Below are 20,564 nucleotides of genomic sequence, written 5' to 3'. Positions count from 1 at the left end.
GTCCATTACAATGGGTTCTTGAAATTCTGCAGGAGCGAAGTCCTCGTCAGAAAATTAGTAAGAATATGTACAACTCATTTTATATGAACATCATCTGATTTGCAGTGACATGACTGAGTAAGCACACTTCAAATAACTTGAGATATTAACAACAAAATAATGAAAAACACGTAAACCGCAAAAGCTGCTGTCCAACTAGACAAATGGCGTCCCGCTGGCAGCGCATGTGGTACTCACTCCATCCAGCCACTAAGTTGCAGCACAAACCAGAACTCCTAAACTATTATGGCTGATCTGAAACTATTATTCTCCCCGTCTCCCCTATCTGATGACCAATCGGAATGTGTGTGTGTGAGTAGCAATCATTCATAGACCAAACCGAGCCCTCGGCCGCGATACAAGTCTGTTGACCACTCAGAATATGTGTGTGAGTTGCAATCGCTCATAGATCAAACCGAGTCCTTGGCTGCGATACAAGTGGTAAGTGGTGGGGGTACGCCTTAGAACGGCGACTTATAAGTCTAATGTTTGTATTGTACAAAAGAAGAACCCTTACAATACCCATGACAGACAATGCATGGCAGGGCGGTAATACATGGTGCCGCTGATATGCTACTAACTCCAAACATTTAATTTTCCTCCTGCCGTGCAGTCCTTAGTTAATTTTGTAATTGCTGTGCATCATGTCGGACTCAAATACCTCTTCTCGGTTTTACTTGTCGCAAATCCACTACTTTCATCTCCAAAAAGGTCTGGTAAAAATCTAACTGACATTCTGGTGTAACGGGTTGCATCTCTTATCAAACCACCAAACCGATGATAATATACATCAAACCGAACTCTAAAGTGTACGGGTGAACACTGTACATTTTAGACCTGTGTAATCTATCTAACATGCGTCTTTTCAAAATGCTATTTCCACTAAAGAATTAGAGTTGGACAACTTCATCCGGAGATCCCATTGAGGTGATTAAATAAAACTTAAAACACAAAGACACCACTTGTATCGTGGCCACTACTGCTCTGTCACTTTACCGCTTAACACTTGTATAGTTGGCTTGAGACTCAGTCAGTCGACTTTAACGGTCCAATGGATTGTTGTGTGTTTGGAGGGATTGACGCGACACAAGGGTAGAACTAACCAAGATAAAATCTACTACATTAGTGGAAGCCACCTTGGATCAACTGGCATCAGATGGGGCTCACTAACACATGTTGAATTTAATTCACAGTTTTACGGACCATGTCATGTAAAATACAATGTTTCGAGATAAATCAGGTCCTGATTAAAGGTGCTGTCAAGTTATTTCTTGATTTCATAAGTTCTTAAAGACGGAAAATTTGTTTTTGACATTTTTCCGTTTCTACAGATTCTTGGCTTATTCCCAGTCAGATGGCCACCCTATAGTATACATCATTAAGCAGAGTTTAAATTTGTTTTGGCAATTTAATTACTAATAAACCAGTACATTTTAAAAATCTACATATGGCCCTCTAAGTGGCAAGCGCCGTCTGAGACGTATGATTCACGCCGCCGCGAAGTGGCAAGCGCCGTCACAGCCATCGCTTCACATTTAAGGCCGTTGCTCCGCAACCGTCCATTATTTTTAGGCCTAGTTTGAACTATCGTATTCTCCATGAAATTTCCTATACATATCATATAGTATAGTGTGTATTCGTGTTACTAATGTTTGCTGGCTTAAATGATTCCGAAGGTTTTCGTATGACCTGGCGGCAAACGAGAGAACAGCTGTCTACTCGTCTCGTCACTGTTTTGTTTGGCGACTTTGCGTAATGTTATTGTCAGTATATTATTGTTTATCGCGTTGTTCGTGTTACCGGTAAATGTTTAAGTTATTCGTTCGTCATGGAAAATGTTGGGGTACTTTGTGATTATACCGACTACATCAGTATGAGGAACACAAACAAATTTATAGAAAAAAAACAATATAGAACGAAAAAGCAACTCTTCAATTACAAACTTACAATGATTATTAATTGTTAATGGGTTTCCTGTGACGCCCAGAAAGCAGCAATATCAAGGATGAGTGAGTCTAGTGGATTTCCGCCTTCAGCAGCAACTGCCGACCGCAACGCATATTTTAGATGTAGGCAACTAGTCATGATCTTGTAAAAAACGAATGGGTAAATCCCAAATTCTCATAGTGTCATCCATCACCAATCTATTACACACACAGTAAAACACGGAAGTACAACAAAGCGACAGATACTTCGGCACGAAAAGTACAAGAATGCGGCGCGCAAGCTGAACGGGCGGCGAGAATCTGTAGTCACGTTATCTACTAGATCGCTCGACTTTGACCTCTGTCTAAGGATGGGGAGGGGTTTGCGATAAGACAATTCCTGTTTTATATTTACGAAATATACTGTGCTATGACAAACTAAGCCACCATTATACTATTATAGGCCCTACACTACTGGGAGGAAAAGACAAGCCCCTTCTAGTGACTCGGGAGTAAAAAAAAAACCAGTTTATACATAGATTTAGTTTTTCCCATCTAACTTTTTTGTTCTTGTAAATAGAAAAAAATGTATAAGAAGTAATTTGTTTAGAATAAAATTGTGTATATTCTGTGAATTTGACATTATTTTGTACCTCCAGTAGTTTCAAAGTGACGGACAGTAGAACTTAAAAATTATTTTTTCTAAAAAAATTTTTTTACACATCTACAATGATATTAATCTGAAAATAATGGTAAGGCACCAAATATTATATTTATTCTTATTCTATAGTTCATAAAGAAAACAAAAATATATAATGTGGCTAGGTTACCACTTAGATAATATTTTCTAAAAATAAGTTTAACGATCACGACAATTTACCCAAAAACGGCCTGCCACTGAGACCACAAATGACCGCCACTTATAGGGTTAAACTACAGATGTGAGTATAAATGTTATTGTGCCTATTATGTTAGTCACCCTTAAAAGAGTAACGGACAACCAAAATGCATTAATTGTAAGATTCAACAAAAGTTGTAACAAATCTGTACCTGGAACATTGACGGCAGCACTGTCGGAGATGCCAGGCGTAGGTTGATAGTCGTGTGGTCTTCTGATCTTCAGACTTTGGCCCTTGAAGTTGATTCCATCAAAAGCCATGGCTTGTGTCGTCTCATCAATGGACCGGAACTAGAAATGGTAATCAGATTGCATAATATTTCATGTAACAAAACAAAAATCAATCTTTTTGGCACTAGCTACTGAAAAGTACTACGGTAAAATATTTTGTTATTCTTTCAAATCATCCCTAATCAATGATAAAGGTTAATTATGAATTAAAGTATGTTTTATTGGGAACCTCACTGTATTGGGTTTTTTATTACTGATGGAAATTAGAATGGAAAAAATTATCATAACATGTACATTAATAGAATTATCCCTTCCATCAAGAATGTAGAAGAATTAAACTAGGATTCTGTTTGGTTCCAGCAAGATGGAGTGCCCCTTCATTATGCAGTAGATGTACATAATGTTTTCCTTTAGAGAATGATGGACTGGTCGAAGAGGTCCATTTGAATGGACCTTCTAAGTCACCTGACCTGTCATCTTTAGCCTACTTCTTCGGGGGTAATTTAAAAAGCAAAATTAATGGGACCAAGTCCTCTAGTCTACACGACTCATCACAAAGAATACTACATTAAGCGGCAGTCATGTCTGCTGAGATGCTACGGAAAGTTATGGATGGCAACTACAACCGCCTTGCTCACTGTCAAACTTATGAGGGGAAAACAATTTGACCATATAATGGGGAAAAAAAAGGAAGCTATAACGATAACCTCATTCGAGTTTTATTATTTTGTGACACACAGAACATTTTCAAATGCCTTCTCCTAGACCATTTCCAAATATGGTGTAGTCATTCACAATTCGACAAAAATTGTTTTTCGTATGCTGTAAGGTTTTTGGGGTTTCATTATTTTATCAAACAAAAGGAATGACAACTAAGATTTATTCAACAGGCTCAAGTTTGTAACTTGAAACCGCCATGATTTGGCTAAGGTAAACCTTTTGAGACCGGGTTTGCAGTATTGTGTTTTCCTAATATATTTTAATCTTTAATTTAATGTACACTCAACCTATGCTCTCATTTAAGATTTTGTTCTGACTCCTAGTGGACTGTCTCAAAGTATGATAAAAAAATATTTGCTTAAAAAAGTAAATTTTTAATTATAGTACTTATATGTAAAGTTTTGTTCCTATATCTGCAATAGTTAAAAAATACAATACTGATCCCACACTTTTTTTTTTAGATTCTGTGTATTAATATATAAGTACCAATACCTTACACAATATGATACTTGAATGCAAATAATTAACTTTTGTTTGGTTTTTGGGCCAACATTTTACCATTTTGTGATATAAAAATGGTTTAATACATTGAATTAATCACATCTGTTCATCCAAAATCACAATGGTAAAACAAATTAATCATGAAATATATGATTTTTGCCAGGCGGCTTGTTTTACCACATGCTTTAGATCCAATAATTATAGCGTTTACTAAAAAAAAGTCGAACTAAAAATTGGAATTTTACCTCTAAAAACGCAAAATTCTTGTCCAAGTTAATTTGACATGCAAGAACAGGGTTGCCCGCTGCTTGAGCCAGGCCGGAGAGGTGCATTTGTTGGTTGAAAAACTCCATCATCTCATCCTGAAACAAAATAACAATAAAATAGTTATAGTTATTCTAGCAGTGCAAGTCTTAATTCTAAAATAGGACACATATAATGCGCTTTTTGTCAAGAAATATAATTAAGAATAACAAATAATAAAATTTTGTTTTACATACTGAAATTCTACTTACTGATTACTTCTAAAAAATTTAACAAATGTTCAGTATGTTGGTGCATTTTAAAGGTTTCTGTGAATTATACTCAGTTTTTCACCTTATGTAATTAACAATTATCTCATAAATAATATACACAAGTAATTCAACAAATATTTTACCTGGAAAGTAGCACATAAAACAGTTACATTGTGAATAATAAATACATCATTAATTCAAATAACAGTTATTATGAAAACTGTTCAGTTACGTACATATACGAGTACATACGTTATTTAAACCTTCAAGCCTACAAAGTAACGTTGATGTAATACCAATATTAGTAATGTTTTAGCACAAAATCAATAATTTTATTTGTGTTGCTATCGCCAATAAACAAAGAAAGGTATTAAATCTTTCACCTAGCAATTTACCCTTTAATATACATACATTTAATGTTAAATCTATTGTGATTTGTATTATAATCTCAGTTATTGCACATTTTATTAAATTCTTCTTATGAATTCTTTTATTAAAACAAGTTAAAACAAGAAATTTCTGAGGCTGACTACAATGCCTTTGAAAATTAAACCATTTAAACAACATGCTCACAAGAATAGATATAATTATTTAGTTTAAGAATGTTTAAAAGTTTTATTCACTATTAGATTTGTCAGACGATTGTTCACCTGTTTGTACAAGTAATAGCTTTTTGATATCTTTGTCGAAAATTGATTTCTTATATTTTTTTTTACACAAAAAATATTGATGATATAAGTGGATCTGATGTGAAGAACAATGCATATAGGTCTGCAATATCACATATTCGGGATTTGTTCCTTGTGTTGTGCTCCTGAAATCTTCTGATATTTTTTTCTAGCCTCAAGAGCTTCTTCTGAAAATTCTTTCTTCAATGGGCAATGTTGCTGCTTCAATAATGTCTGTCCCATGAACTAATATTCTATGTAAGCTAGAAGGCATACTGTACCAAGAGTAAAGTGTTACAATAAATTCGAAACTCTAAATTATTATTACCTGGAATATTAACGTTCACATTAAGTCTTTCAGCAGTATGATCTACTAAGCCCTGTAAGTTTACCTCTGCAGACGTTTCAGTTATAATTTTGTGCTGGCGAGGATAGCAAGATTGTTTTGCCATAGTGATTTCCCTATAAGAAAGATAAATACTAAAATTATGGTTTAAAGCTCCGGAAACCATTAATACGTATGAATGTTTTGTAAAACGGCTGTCTATAAACAGCTCACACTGTATATGTGTGGCTTCTTTGGGTGTATATTTTATGGGTTCTGAACTGGGTGTTTTCATGGTGTTTTTTACAGCTAAAACTGTTTTTGAATCAGATATATTCCGAACGAAGTGAGCGGCATCTCTTTTGTCACTATATAAAGACTGCTACTAGCATCAAAAGTTCATTCTTCCACACTTGTATTATGCAGTGATGGAGTTATATCTATAGGTCTTTTAGCCGAACATGAGATTTCTTCGAAATCCTTCTCTGGGTGACTGATGTTTTTTTCAGTTGCATTTGATGCTATATTCTTTCCTGGAAACATAATTTCTCACTTTGACTGGCCATCTTCATTATTTAAAGAGATTTTTAACATCCTGGAGTGACATCTATTTAGCTTGAATCCTGAAAATAAAAACTTCTACAATGCCTTTTATTTCTTGTAAATGTTCATCTCTGACGTCATCTTTATCATCAATGTTTGATTTTCCGAGAACATAATTAAAAACAGTGCTGCTCTAGTAGTTTTTTAATTGTTTAAAAAGTTAAGTTAATTTTCCTTTTCTGAAGAATTCACAAATTGTGATTTATGCATACTTTTTACTCAAATTTTCAACAAACATGCTAAGGTTGAAAAGTTATACCTCATGTTTGAAAATTCTGTTTATTTCAGGAAAATGTGTATGCAAAAAAACGAATAAGAGGGAAAGCTGTATGTTTTGGTTTGGTGGGGGCAATAAAAAGAGGAAAAGTTCAGTATGTTATTCAAATTTCTTTTAACCCTCTCCCGCTCGCAAGGCATGAATCGGCACGGCCACCACATAGCCACTGCAGCTTAAACGGCACAGATCGGCACGCACTGCTTTATCTACTAGAGCCGATAAGTGCTGCTCTTGAGTAGCAATATGTTGTACTACTACGGGTTGTTTGCTATTCACTTTACTTTTACAGTAGATTTATTCCATTATTTTGCTATTTGTATTAGTTGTGCGGAAACAATGGCGGGTTGTAGTCGTACACTTCGTGATAGTGAAATCGATCTCGTTATTAGTAGTGATTGCGACGATTCAAGTGAGTGTAGTGATGTACCAGAGCCTTGTGAAATGGTTGGTGGTATTGAGAATGTAGTTCGTGTGATCACAGTGGCAGTGACGGCGAGCCAGACAATGACCTTCACCAAGTAAATGTGCAACAAACAATCCCGCGCCACCGGCGCCCAGCTGTCCGTGTGCCCCCTCCCTGGTCTCGTACAGTCAACTTCATTGAACCAATATATAGTAAAATAATTAATATATATAAATATAGTTAATTACAATGACAGAACGTGTGTAAGTTGAGGCGCCGTGTATTTTTACCGAGCGCGACCGGCAGAGCGAATTAATTGAGGTTAGAAGCACCGTGAGTGCCTGGAAACAATGCGAGCGGGAGAGGGTTAAGAAGGCTTGTATATTACACAAGCCTATTTTGAAGATAAAAGGACGGTGTGATACCTTCTTGTTTCTCAGCTGCATGTATGCATGTCATTACAAACATATCTTCAAGTCAACGGCTCAACTTTTTCTTGAGGTATCCAGCAGAAAAAGACACAGAGATGAATTTTACCAGAACTCTTAATAATAACTACGCAAAATGTACAAAATGAAATTTATGGCTCTATTTAATCTTGAAATATTTCCCTGAATTATATATATTTTGCTAACATGCTCAGCAACTTTTGTCATATGATTGTTTAAACATTTGTTTATATTATGATTTCATCATTGCTATCTTGGTTACCATAAAACCCATGTAAAAATGTTCACTAATGCTCAGCTGAATCAACATTAAGTTATGTACCATCAACAAAATCCATGTTGTATATTGTGTATATTGTTTATATAGAAATAAAGCTTCAAGCAAAATTTAAAGTCTATAGATTAGTTTATTCTTGAGATATCATGCATATAAATGAAAATAAAATTTTCCAGGTCCTTGAGTACTGGGTTTCACTTAAAATTTGAACAATAGATAAAGGACTTCAGCTTTTTCTGATTTACATTTAACCCAAGGCTCTTTTCTATATTGTCTTGTCAGTACCTCAGTGACGCCAAATGGTATGTTGCCAACATAAAGACGGCGTGCTTGGCGAGTGATAGTGGATCCGACGACTGGCACAGCGGCTTGTGGGGTGTCGGCCACTATGTTGGCTGGAATTTGTCCTGCAGCTGGAATAACAAGCCTTCATTACATAACAGAAAAATATTCACTATTGTTGAAAACTAAATATTAACCTGGTTATCACCAAGAACAATAAAGTATTTATTATAATGATTATTTAAATTTGCAACACCAACATTTTTTTAATGTGGTTCATTCTGTATGAAATCAACAAACTAAAATAAAAAAAATTACGTAATCATCTCAGAATTTGATGAAATTTGGTACAAAGGTAGTCCTCAGGTAGATTAGTAATTGCTAATTTCCCCCAAAATATTTCCAACGGTTTCAAAATTGAGAGGGAATGCAAAGTTTCACAAAATCCATAAAAAATCCGGAACCAACATATTTTTAAATACCATAGCTTTACTCCTAACCAAGCTAGAGATGGGAGTGGAGTAATTTACTCAGTTTAAAAAAACTAATTCTTTTGATGTACAACACAAAATACTTTATCATAAAAGGTTTTTGTAAAAAATCAAATTCAAAATTTTGATTGTCTCAAAAAAGTGCATTTTTGAAAAAATCCTATAATTATTTTTGGCAAGTGATTCTAAACATTTCTAAATAGGAGGCTAATGGATTCATAGTTAAATAATAATTAATGAAATGGCGTTTACACATTTTTGTAAAAATGGCATATTATGTATTCTTTTTTACTTGCTTTCATTATTATTATCATTGAGTATTTACCCTGAGTTATTAATGCCAAAGTATTATATCTTTGCGTAAGTCATACCTTACTATAGTACTAATATATAATTGTTTACTATGGTATTAATATATGTATAATTTTTTAATGCATGCACAATAAAATAAGTTTTTAATTAGTTTAAAATATAATTTACATAAGAATTTCAAATTAAACAAGAGTTTTGGTCCAAACAAAACAAATTTGTAACATTTAACATGAAGGGCTGTAAAAAAATAGTTTGGCCTGCCTCTTTTTGATACAGCATAGTGCTACTTTGGTATTTTTTAAACATACTTATATTGTCATTATGTGATAAAAAATTGTTAAATACCTTGCATAGCTTTGTACTGAAGTGGGGAAATGTGCTCAAAGCCTGGAGGAGGGACATCCCAGTAGAGTGATGCCTTCCTTCTGCGAGACTTAGGGGGTTTCTTGTCCCTGGAGGCTGACCTAGAACGTTTCCTATGCTTATCCCGACTACGAGACCGCGACCGTTTATCCCTGCTGCGGGACCTGGTTCGTTTCCTACGATCTCTGGACCTTGAGCGGTGCCTGCGATCCTTATCCCGGTCCCTTTCCTTATCCTTATCTCGGTCACGGTCTCTATCTCGATCCCGATCTTTGGAGTCATGGTCTGGAAAAAATAAGTTATTAATTTAATTTACACATTCTAAAAAATTGTAGAATACGTAAAGGAATTTGCAGAGGTTCAAGGAAACATATATATTAAAAATATATATGTATATATATATATATATATATATATATATATATATATATATATATATATATACACAATTATATCCTCTAGCTTCTACTTTTCCAAATACTGTAATAAAAATGGGAGGTTATGAAAGGAGCTTCTACAATATAACTCATTTATATGAAAATGAATGAGTACATATTTGTATTAATTATAGTACCATTATTTCAACTTAACTATAAATAAATGAATTTAATAAATAACTAAGATAAATTTATAACTTAGAAAATCTATTTATGTACAACTACAAAGAGTACAACATAAAGGTAAAATAAAAAATTGCAATTGTCTGTTTACAACTGAGCAACTGACATTCACATGTAGAAAGCAATATACACAGCAAAGAATTGAAAGCATTGACAAATATAGACAAACTTGAAGTACAATACTATTTAATAAACTATGGTAATTTGGTTATCTATCCACATTTGTCATAAAGAAAGTACAGCAAAAACACGTATTAGTAATGCTGTTAGTAATTGTGTATAGTTGACTAGCTATTGTCCTAGCATAGGCTAATTTGGATTTGAGATTCAGTTTTGGCACATCACTGATAGTAATACTATTAAATCATGACTTATAAAGCATATTTTGATCCTGGAAGCAAGCGCCTCAGAAATTATAAAGTGTGCAGTGTGCACTGAATGTTGTAGGTTTTGCATGGTCCTTTTATAAATGTCATACAAAATTGTTGTATGTAGTATATTAAAATGCTGTATATCATTATTATTATTATAAATCAGAAAATAAAGCTATAAACTTAAAATATATATATATATATTTGGCAAGAATGATGCCAAGAAACCAGAAACCGCTTTTAGGCCATTTACAAATATTTTTATCATATGATTTACATGAATAGTTTGCAAGAGAGAAGCAATCAAGGTTTTAATTAATAAATTTTAGTCTTTGAACATAAATAAAGTAGCAAAAACCTATCTTGACAAACTTGATGTAGGCCTAAGCCTATTAGTTGATGCTACTAAATGTATACAATCTGTACTAGGCCAATCCTACAAAAGCTGCTACTCATTATGAATATCTTGCCAATGTTGAAACCGGGTGGCCACTCAAAATCCCTTTTCAAATTCTCGGTTTCCTGTCAAAAATTTCCGATTCTCTAGTATATTTGAAAACAAAATAAACAACTGTAATATTGTATTTAACCCTTACGCTGAGTTCAACGGTGACAGTTTATTGTCACCAGTTGTATTTGTAAGTAATACCACAAAGCTACGGTGCTCTAGCATTTTGTCACTAGCGATATGCGAGAAATTTGGTGACGATTTATCGCTATCACCTATTTCAAGCTCCTTAGTTTTTATCCTTGTGTCAACGAATCATCGTGTATACCTAATAACTTCCTTTCTGGGACGTTTGGAAAATAAATATATCTAATACAAAATAAGTAAAGATAACAAATAAATACCAACATAGCGCTACAGTGGGACAGACTGCAGTCCAGCATTGCTGGTCAGAGATTGAGTAGTGGGCGAACTTCAAAGCAATTATTAATTTACTGCTGATCAGTAGTCATTCGGGAAGAGAATTTTTTTTGATTCGAGATTCATATTCCCCATATGAGTAGTATATTGTGATTTATCAAGCATATTTAACACTTTTATTAGTATTGGAATCGTCACATGTGCGGGGGAAGTCGTTCAGGTAAATAGTTAATGGGAGAACTTGCGCGATTTCTAGCCGTCATCCAACGTGCCTGTTTGATTCGGGCGGCTGGCCAAGCTGCATTTACACTAGTAAGTAAAGTTGCGAGAGAATTTGCACCACTACTGTCACATAATGTGAACAAGATAAACAATTTTACTCACGAGAACTGTCATAAGCTACAGTTGTATCGCTGGTTGTGCCGGAAGTCAATATGAAGTCTGTTACACACGGCAGTGATGTCTCAGCAATGTTTATAATTGAAATTGTAATGGTCGAGACTGATCTCCAGTTCTTCCAAACAACTGACCGACACTGGTTGCGACAGTGCTCGCGAGAGCTCTTGCACCCGTTGAGACATTATTTTTACATTTGCATTTTTTGCCAGTGTAAATGCACTTCAGTCGAGGTTTGGATGTTACTGTGATATCAAATCATAACATCACTTTCTTTGTTTAAACCTATGTAAACGGAACATGAGCGAGGAGCAATCATTCGTAGACCAACCAAGGTCTCGGCCGCGATGAGTGGTGGGCGGTGAGCGCTAGAACACTCACGACAGAAGTGAGCGGCAGGGCGGTACCACACGATGCCACTTATCTGCTGCCAATTCTTGACAATAAATGTTTCTCTTGCCGCGCAGCCCACAGTTCATTCTGTCATTGCTGTACAACATGTCGGACGCAAACGCGCCTTTCTTGGCGTTATTTGTTATAGCTTACCCACTATTTTCTTCTTCAAAAAGGTATGCTATCAGGCCTTGTAAAAATCTAACTGAAATTCTGGTGTACCAAAATAACCGGGTATGTTAAACCTTCAAACATATATTACTCAATGAACCAAACTATTAAGCCTGTTTATATCCCCACTTCGACGACTGAATAATATTTAAATACATCAAACCCATTTGTATCGCGGTCACTACCACTCTACTGCTTTACCACTCATTTTGTGCCGAAGTCCAGAACAGTTGGCCGATTTTAAATTATCCAATACATTCTTACATGTCTTTTGGGGGGAGGGGTCTTGCCGGGACACAGGAGTAGAGTGGAGGCAACCCTCAGATGAAGCTTGCGAACACATGTCGATCTCCATTAAAAATTTCATGATCCACGTAATTTATAATACAATATTAATAATGAATGTGTATAGAAAGTTTTATCAAAATCGCCTTATACGTTTTTGAGGTACGGCCGTCCATTGATTTTATTTTTTAGCACATAACCTGTAGAATAGGTATGGCTTTAAAAATAGGTGTAGCCTAAGAATGAGTCTTAAGATACTGCTATCCAAATATTTAGTTTTTCAGTGTTTGATACGTAAAATCGATAAATCTTCTAAAATAAGTTATCCCTAAGAGTGAGGGTTGTAATATAATACAGTAGACCATGTATTCAATGTGTATAGGCAGTTTTATCGAAATCATCACCTACGTTTTTGAGGTATGGTCATTTATAGTTACGTTTTTTCTGCATTTGGCCTGTGAAATTGAGTACACTTTGTTCATGAAAACCGGTTTTTTTTTTTTGTTTTAGAATGCCTGATTCTATAGACTTCTTTTTTGGTATTTGTTTTTAAATAATAAAATAAAATTACTTGTATTAATTGAACTGGTTCAGAAACTAGGTTAGTGGTAGTTCAGGAACTAGGTCAGGAGTAGTTCATGAAGCAGGTTAGGTAAAAAACTGTAAAATTTACTCCAAGCACCCATTATCCTCAATACAGCATCCTTTCTAAATCTTCTTCAGCCAAATATAGCCTCATCCACCTGCACCACAGTAAGTTGGCCACAAATTTGCTTTGAAGTGTTCATCATCTACAAGGCTCATTAAACAAAGGAATGCCAATCAACAACAGTGTTGCTTACAACATTTAAAATTTTCATTTAAGAAGGTACCTACTTAAGCAGACAATTTAAAATAACATGTTTTCTTTTTCTGTTTCCCAACAGAAGATATGATTGCATCTATAATTAAGTGATTTGCAGTTTAATACAACAAGGCACACAGTAATTCTTGCACACCACTTCTGAACCTATTACATTATGTTCTAGAATACAATTAAGAACTCATCTATCATTCGATTTATAGATAATATTTACTTGAGCCACGTTACCTGAACAATTTAAAACCACTTTAAACAAGTTCTTCAAATAGCATACTTTCATTTCCAAAAAATAATGTTAGGTGCTGACCAACCATGATATATTTGTACAAAATTATCAACATCTTTGGGTTATATCTCAATTAGTCCATCGATCTAGGAGACAGTGGATAATTATGGTTTCTGGGTGGAGAAATAAATTAAGGAAGAGTAGGTATAAGATGAGGGAATACCAGATTTATCAACATTCACACAAGAAAGGGGCAGTGAATTTGAGTGATAAGTCATAGATTATAGTCATAGTTTCTACCTCCATTTATAGTTTTTACTTTGTTACTTCAGTCCTGTTTCCATTGGGCAACTTCTTCAGGCATTTCGTGCTTGGTTGCACAGTTAATTTAAAGAAACAGACATTCATTCTCTTTTGTGATGCTAGTGAGTGAATATTTTTCCAAATTATCAATGTAAAAGTTAGTTTTGTGAATTCATGATTAGGTTGGAAAATCTAGCATTGCAAAGTGCAAATTAGCCCCTGACCATCAGAGTCAAGAAAAAAGAAAAATACCCCTGTAGATAGTACCTAAATTCAAGCTAAGGCAAAAATAGGACTAAAAGCACTTTAACATATTTCTATCTATAATACGAACACAAATACTTACCAACCTATATCACGTAACAAGAAATAGTATATATAGTCAGTGGATTACTAAGTTAACTGACTTGATATTTTTAGTTTATTTAGTCTTTCTGGCACCAATGATCGTCTTAAATGTGAATAGTAATAACTCATTTTGTAATACAGCCTATTTTAATATTAAAAAATTCAAGTTAATAGGCAATTATTTCCCCGTATTTAGACAATCATTCTTCCCCCATTTTTACAAAAAAAAAAAGAAAAAAAAAAAAGTTTAAACTGTATTTATATTTATAAGTTAAACCACTACAAGACTACATGTTATAATATAAACCCTCAAATTTTACTAGACTACCTATGGCTTTGCTGTAACCTTAAAGGTGACAATTTAAATTTTCTGTTGTGGCCTGCCAATATTTATTTCTCTAGAGTGTTTTAGTAATTTTCTAAAGCATATTACAACCTCAATCAATGCTTCAAATCTAACACATAACATTTTATTCATAAAATAACACAAAACGATATTTTATAGAGAAGTGCAAAGGAATTTTAAGTTTATGATGGACCAAAAAATGGGAACAATTCTCAAATTCAGTTTTGTACTTGATTTCAAGTGCATAAAGAAACAATTCTAAAATATACATTTGATAAAAAAATTCGAGATGATTTTTCAGAAATGTATAGCACTTTAACAATACATATTTACACATTTTACATGTACATTTACGAAAATGAACAAATGCACTAATTTATAAGAGAATGGACAAAAAAAGGTACTTTTGTATTATCCAAAGGCCACTGTTATTGGAAGAGTTTTTCTTAGAGATGACCTAAACAAACTAGATTTTTAGAAAGAACAGACTTTATTTGAATTATTGTGAAAATTACATATCATTATGAAAATTGGTTCCTGTTTTCTGCCTACCAAAAGGAAGCGATGCCAGAGAGAAAGAGGCCTCTATGACTGTTCTATTTATTACTAGGCAATATAAGCAAGTAGTTAAATACATTCAGGATGTTCACAAATGGTCTCAAACTTTTCTAGCTGATAGTATTCATTATTTCAAACAAAAATGACATATAAACATAGGTCAAGTGTCTAGTTTAGACGCTAGCTGCCATTTTGAATTTTTTATTATAAATTCATTATCTCTAAAACTAGTTAAGCTAGAGAAACCAAATTTGGCACATAGGTTTCAATAGATACGTAGAAAATGTAGAAAAATATTGTGTTATTTTCTTTAATATTATCAAAATGGTGACTGTTGGAAATTTTTAAATTCAAATAAAAAAACCAGTATAGTTATAAAATACTTACTAAACACCAACTATTTTAACAATTTCTTTACAATTCCAACGGTACTTGTTTCAACAACATTCGTGATTGCATAACCGAGCACAATCACTTTAAAAGTACGCTTGCACAAGCAGGGAGCAACAAACTGACAATTCTTAACTGTTGACATTTTTGGAGCTACCGCCTTATATAAGCGTATCTTTAAAGTGGTCGTGCTTGCTTATACGTTAGCAAATTTTATTAAGAAAAGTACCGTTGGAATAGTTATAAAAATTTCAAAATAGTTGGTACCTTGTAAATTTTTGATGTAATACAATTGATGACTATGTTCATAATTTAAAGGAGCAAGATTATTATCTTGTAACCATTTAAAACATTGCTGTATGTTTAAAAACACATTTTGAGACAATAATTGCATGTTCATCGCCATTGTTCTTGCCGATCTCACTAGCCTCCACAGTACTTAAATGAAATAAAAACAGCTGGCAATGATTAATTATGAATATCTATAGATAAAAAAATGTTGTATTTGATAGTACCTATACTTATAATCAATTATAATTTGATTGTGTTGGTGCAGTTTGATAATAGAATACCTTATGGGTCAATCCATACCAAGGCGTCCATACAAAAAACTAATTGGTTGGTTGACCATTTAAAAATAATAATTTATTTATTATAACTTAAGTAGATTGCTTTAGGTCATGTAATATTAAAAATTGGGTACTTTGGGATTATACCGACCACACCCAGACATGAATCGTTATTTGACATTTTGCTTCTAGGCCTACTGATTACTAGATTAGCGTAGAATAGTATTTCGTCAATATAAAACAGGATTTGTCTTATCGCAAACCCCTCCCCATCCTCAGACAGAGGTCAAAGTCGAGCGGTCTAGTAGATAACGTGATTGCAGAGTCTTGCCGCCCGTTCAGCTGGTGCGTCGCTTTGTTGTACTTCCGTGTTTTACCTCTACATTTCTCCAAACACAAAAATTCAACAAAAACAAACATTACCAAACTAAAACTAAACTCTTTATTGAAAAAACACTCAAAACTTGTTTTTATTCTTGATCACACAATGCGAGTGCCTCCGGCCATCAGCGCGGGCTTCGGCATGCCCCGTGCTGATGTCGACGAAAGAAAAACATCCCTCGAGATAGTACCTATCAGTAAAATATCAAATTCTAGAGGGGCTGATCAGAAATATAAATTGAATTGTAATGGAAAGGCAATTATGTACCGTGCAAATCATGTGATGCCACGCGGCCTGCCATAATCGGGATTCTCGAGAAAGATAAGATAACAGTGACAACAATACCGATCACAATACCTGGAAATGCTTGTAAGTTTGTAATTCAGTTGTTTTTTCGTTCTATCATGTTTGTTTCTATAAATTTATATTTTTGTGTTCTTCATACTGGTGTGGTCGGTATAATCCCAAAGTACCAAAAATTGTATTAACCCTTCAACGCACTATTTAATTTGAACTGAACACCCCCTAAGTGGCCCACTTAATTTCTTGTTTTTCACAGTTTTGTGACAACATTACCTATACATACATTAAATGATTTTCTGTTAAGCCTATACTTGTAAAAGTAATTATAATTGCTAAAATATAAGTATACCCATACAAACATGTACAAAATACCATTACAAAATTTGTTAAGACATGTTTACTGGAAGTTATTTGCTGTACTTATATTAGAAATTTGCAACTGTGTGATATGTTTTGAAGCAGTCCACTAGGCATAGGCCAGCCTCACATTGGGGACACCAGTAGATTGTGTCCCTTTGTCTGCCATGTTTGTAGCAAACCACACATCTCCTTTGAGGCTTTGCTTTTTTCCCAGTTGGTGGAATCTTTTCAATAAAATGTCTTTCAGTTAAGCGCATTGGTGGAGGCTCAGTGAATGGTCTGCCTTGAACTGTTCTTGGTACCTCTTGTTGAAATCTTTCCAACATTTCTTTTACTAGGCCTAATCTAAATGTTAAGTGATCAATATTGTTGTGTTTTGACTTCCAAATGGTGTATGAGTTCAGAATTGTAATGTTTAGCATACGCTTGAAGACTTTCATGTACCATTTAGTACCTCTTTTCCTTTCCAGTAGATAGTTCTCTAGCATTTGATCTCTAAGGTCCACACCCCCGATATTCTTATTATATTCTACTACAATACCAAACATAACCAAACAAATAAACAGCTAAACACAAACGATAACATCGTCATGCCAGCAGACAAAGTAGTTTCACAGTCAATTGCGTAGTTAGAAACAGCTGACAGCAAGCGCCACCTTGATCAATGTTTTTCGTCTACTATAAACTACATGTTGAACGGCTTTCGATACATAGGTATCGATACACCGATAGTTCATTTCATCGTCTTTCCAACGATGTATAACTCAAATGTATTACACAGAAAATAACCTAAATGTATTCGTTATAAGATCGGACTGCGCGATGCGTACGTCGCAGGCCAAGTTCAGCGGTAAACACTAGACGTACGGCGTACGTCGCGGTGCGTCGAAGGGTTAATCACCACTTAGAAATGGTGGTCATTTCTGTGTAATCACCACTATTTTTGGTGTCCACAAGCATCTACGGTTTTTATAATTGTTCAAGTAAGTTTAATGGTTCGTCCTAGGCCTATAAATCAAAATTAAAATTTCAGATGGTAGGCCTAATTTATATTTGTTGTGCTATTACATCACATTGTAGGCCTGTTGTTACTATATACTAAGTATCAATGACGAGATACTCACCTTTTAACACAATGAATACGGAGCCCGAGTATAGGTCGGGCTAGCACGCACGCTGTTGTATACGGAACCCGACCTATACTCGGGCTCCGGTATTTAATTCAATACGTTTAGGTTTTCGGTAAAAAATCGGGTTTAGCTAGTTGTTTCAGACTATTTCCTATGTTATATTGTTTATATTTATACGTCTTTATACGACAAGTAACAGTTTTGCAACTGTAAAAATAGTATTTTCAACTATGCACAACTGCTTAGTTACGTAACCGACTGACGACGCAGTGATGCGAGCATAGTTATTTATAAACAAAGTTCCACTGTTACTCAATAAAGTGATAAATGTTGGTTTAGTGATGGTTTAATATATTTTATTTGGTTTCTTAGTGATATAAGTTTTATTTTTCTTGATCATTGTGTAAAATGAGTAATCATTTAGACAAAATAACGCTGCGTGATATACGTTTATACGTGATATGATGTCAGATTCTGAGCATGATTTGGAGGAGGATAATCGTGTTTTTAATGAAAATAAAAGATCATCTGCGATTCAGTTTGAAAGAATCTTGGGTCAAATTTATGACTCTGGATCGTAGGGTGAGTTTTTCAACGACAATGATCCTGATCAGCCATTCTTTTGTTACGTATGTGACACTTAGACACATTTATGGTGAAATATAAATAAAGTAAAATTATATAAATACATTTATCACAGTTCAGTGTATAGAAGGTGATTTAATTCAAAAGTATACAAATTGGGCACAAAGAATTTTTATTATTTTCCAAGCAATACATGTTTTTATGGCTGTTGCGTTTGTGACATGAAAGGCACTCATCCTTAGAATGTTAGGTACATAATGGTAAAATTCTGTTAATTTTTCCTTCAATAAAATTTAAAATAAAATTAATTGCATTCCTAATTAATATTTACGTACAACTCTTAATTAATCAATGTAACCAACATGTTTGGAATACTTGTTAAAAATTGTGATTTGTTGTTACGTATGTGACAGGTTGTTTGTTACGTATGTGACAAGTATAACTAGAGTACAAGAACACTATTTATGATAAAAATAACAACTTATTCTATCTAAATAGAGATATCCTTACAACTGAACTGAACCAACAAAATAGGTAACTGTTATCAATTCACATAGAAAAACGTTACAATAAAACTTAGGTACTAAATTCACACATACTGTATATTAAGGGTTCCTTATAACTATTTCTACAATATCAATTTTTAAATAAGTTGGGTGCACTTTTGTTCTAAGTAAAACTAACAGAACACAGTCACACTTCTTTAACATGTACAGTTTTTGGAAAACTGATAAAGTACACAAACTTAACGGTTTTTAATTTTAGGTTGTTCCAACACCCGAATAATGTCTTTAGTAGCCACGAGCCTTTCATCATTTTCATCAATTTTAAACAGTGTAGTATCCTCCACATACTTTCTCAAGAAAGTGACTACAATATCTTCATTTACTTTGCTCTGGCCAACTGCTACGTAGCGAAATTCTTTCATTTTATTACTTAATAATTTCACTAATACAAAGTCACCAGGATTTGGGTGTTGGACATTTCTATCAGTGTTTGATAATGGGCTCTTCATCTTTTCTCCTTCTGTGCATCATCTTTTCCAGTACTCTCATAATTATCATCATCAGATTCATCACTGTAACCATCTTCATAGTGTAGCCATCGTCGGGTTGACAGTTTTCTAGCGTCATATTCTTCATTCTTAATGTCAACTTTAAGTATGAGTGATTTTGATGTCCTGCTAATCAGTATCTCGTGATCAATGCTTGAAAGTGGTGCATTGCTTGAATACCAGTTATTTGATGAATTTTACCCCATCTCTCCTCAAGATGTTTTCTATTATGATCTATTTCTTCCTTTGAAACAAACAATAGCCGAATTTCTTTGCATTTTTCCAATGCCACTCTGTAGAAATCTTCTGGGGTATTAACAAAAGCTTTCCGACCCTTTACTGCTCTCCATACAATCCTCTTTACCATCCCTCCGATACCATCTACAACCCCTTCCCATGGCTGGAAGCAAAAAATCCCAGTTCACTGCAATACCTAAGTCTTCCTCTGCAAAACAAATATTTGACATAGTGTACCGGCTTTTAAAATTGGCCGGCACAGTTATCAGAAAATATATGTAAATGTTTACTTCTGGAGCTATTTGATTAATTTCTTTTACAAGAACTTTTATAAATGTCCAAACAGAGTTCTTACAATGCTTCAAATCATCACTAACACAAGCAAAACTATAAACTTTATCATTATGCCAACCTTTTATTTTTTGTACATAAATCAGTCTGGGAGGCTTTAAAATAAACAAATAAATAGATTAACTTGGTAGATAGGCTAGGTTAACTAACTTCCCTAAGTTAATTCTTCTTCAAATT

General features: G+C 34.1%; 1 protein-coding gene across 1 annotated transcript in view; it reads right to left on the bottom strand.

Annotated features, from left to right (window-relative positions):
- The window catches only part of LOC124353942 (splicing factor U2AF 50 kDa subunit), a 41,572-nt gene that overhangs the window by 18,026 nt on the left and 2,982 nt on the right, over window positions 1-20,564 (bottom strand). Inside the window, exons 2-5 of the mRNA XM_046804016.1 lie at window positions 9,262-9,564; window positions 8,117-8,244; window positions 4,560-4,676; window positions 3,015-3,153 (exon numbers count right to left, since the gene is read on the bottom strand). Of these exons, the coding sequence (XP_046659972.1) occupies window positions 3,015-3,153; window positions 4,560-4,676; window positions 8,117-8,244; window positions 9,262-9,564 (687 nt within the window). The remainder of the gene's footprint in view (window positions 1-3,014; window positions 3,154-4,559; window positions 4,677-8,116; window positions 8,245-9,261; window positions 9,565-20,564) is intronic.

The sequence above is a fragment of the Homalodisca vitripennis genome, chromosome 2 (assembly GCF_021130785.1).
Source record: "Homalodisca vitripennis isolate AUS2020 chromosome 2, UT_GWSS_2.1, whole genome shotgun sequence".
Classification (NCBI taxonomy): domain Eukaryota; kingdom Metazoa; phylum Arthropoda; class Insecta; order Hemiptera; family Cicadellidae; genus Homalodisca; species Homalodisca vitripennis.
Note: the sequence above shows the minus strand (reverse complement) of the source record. Positions and strands in the feature narration are given on the sequence as shown.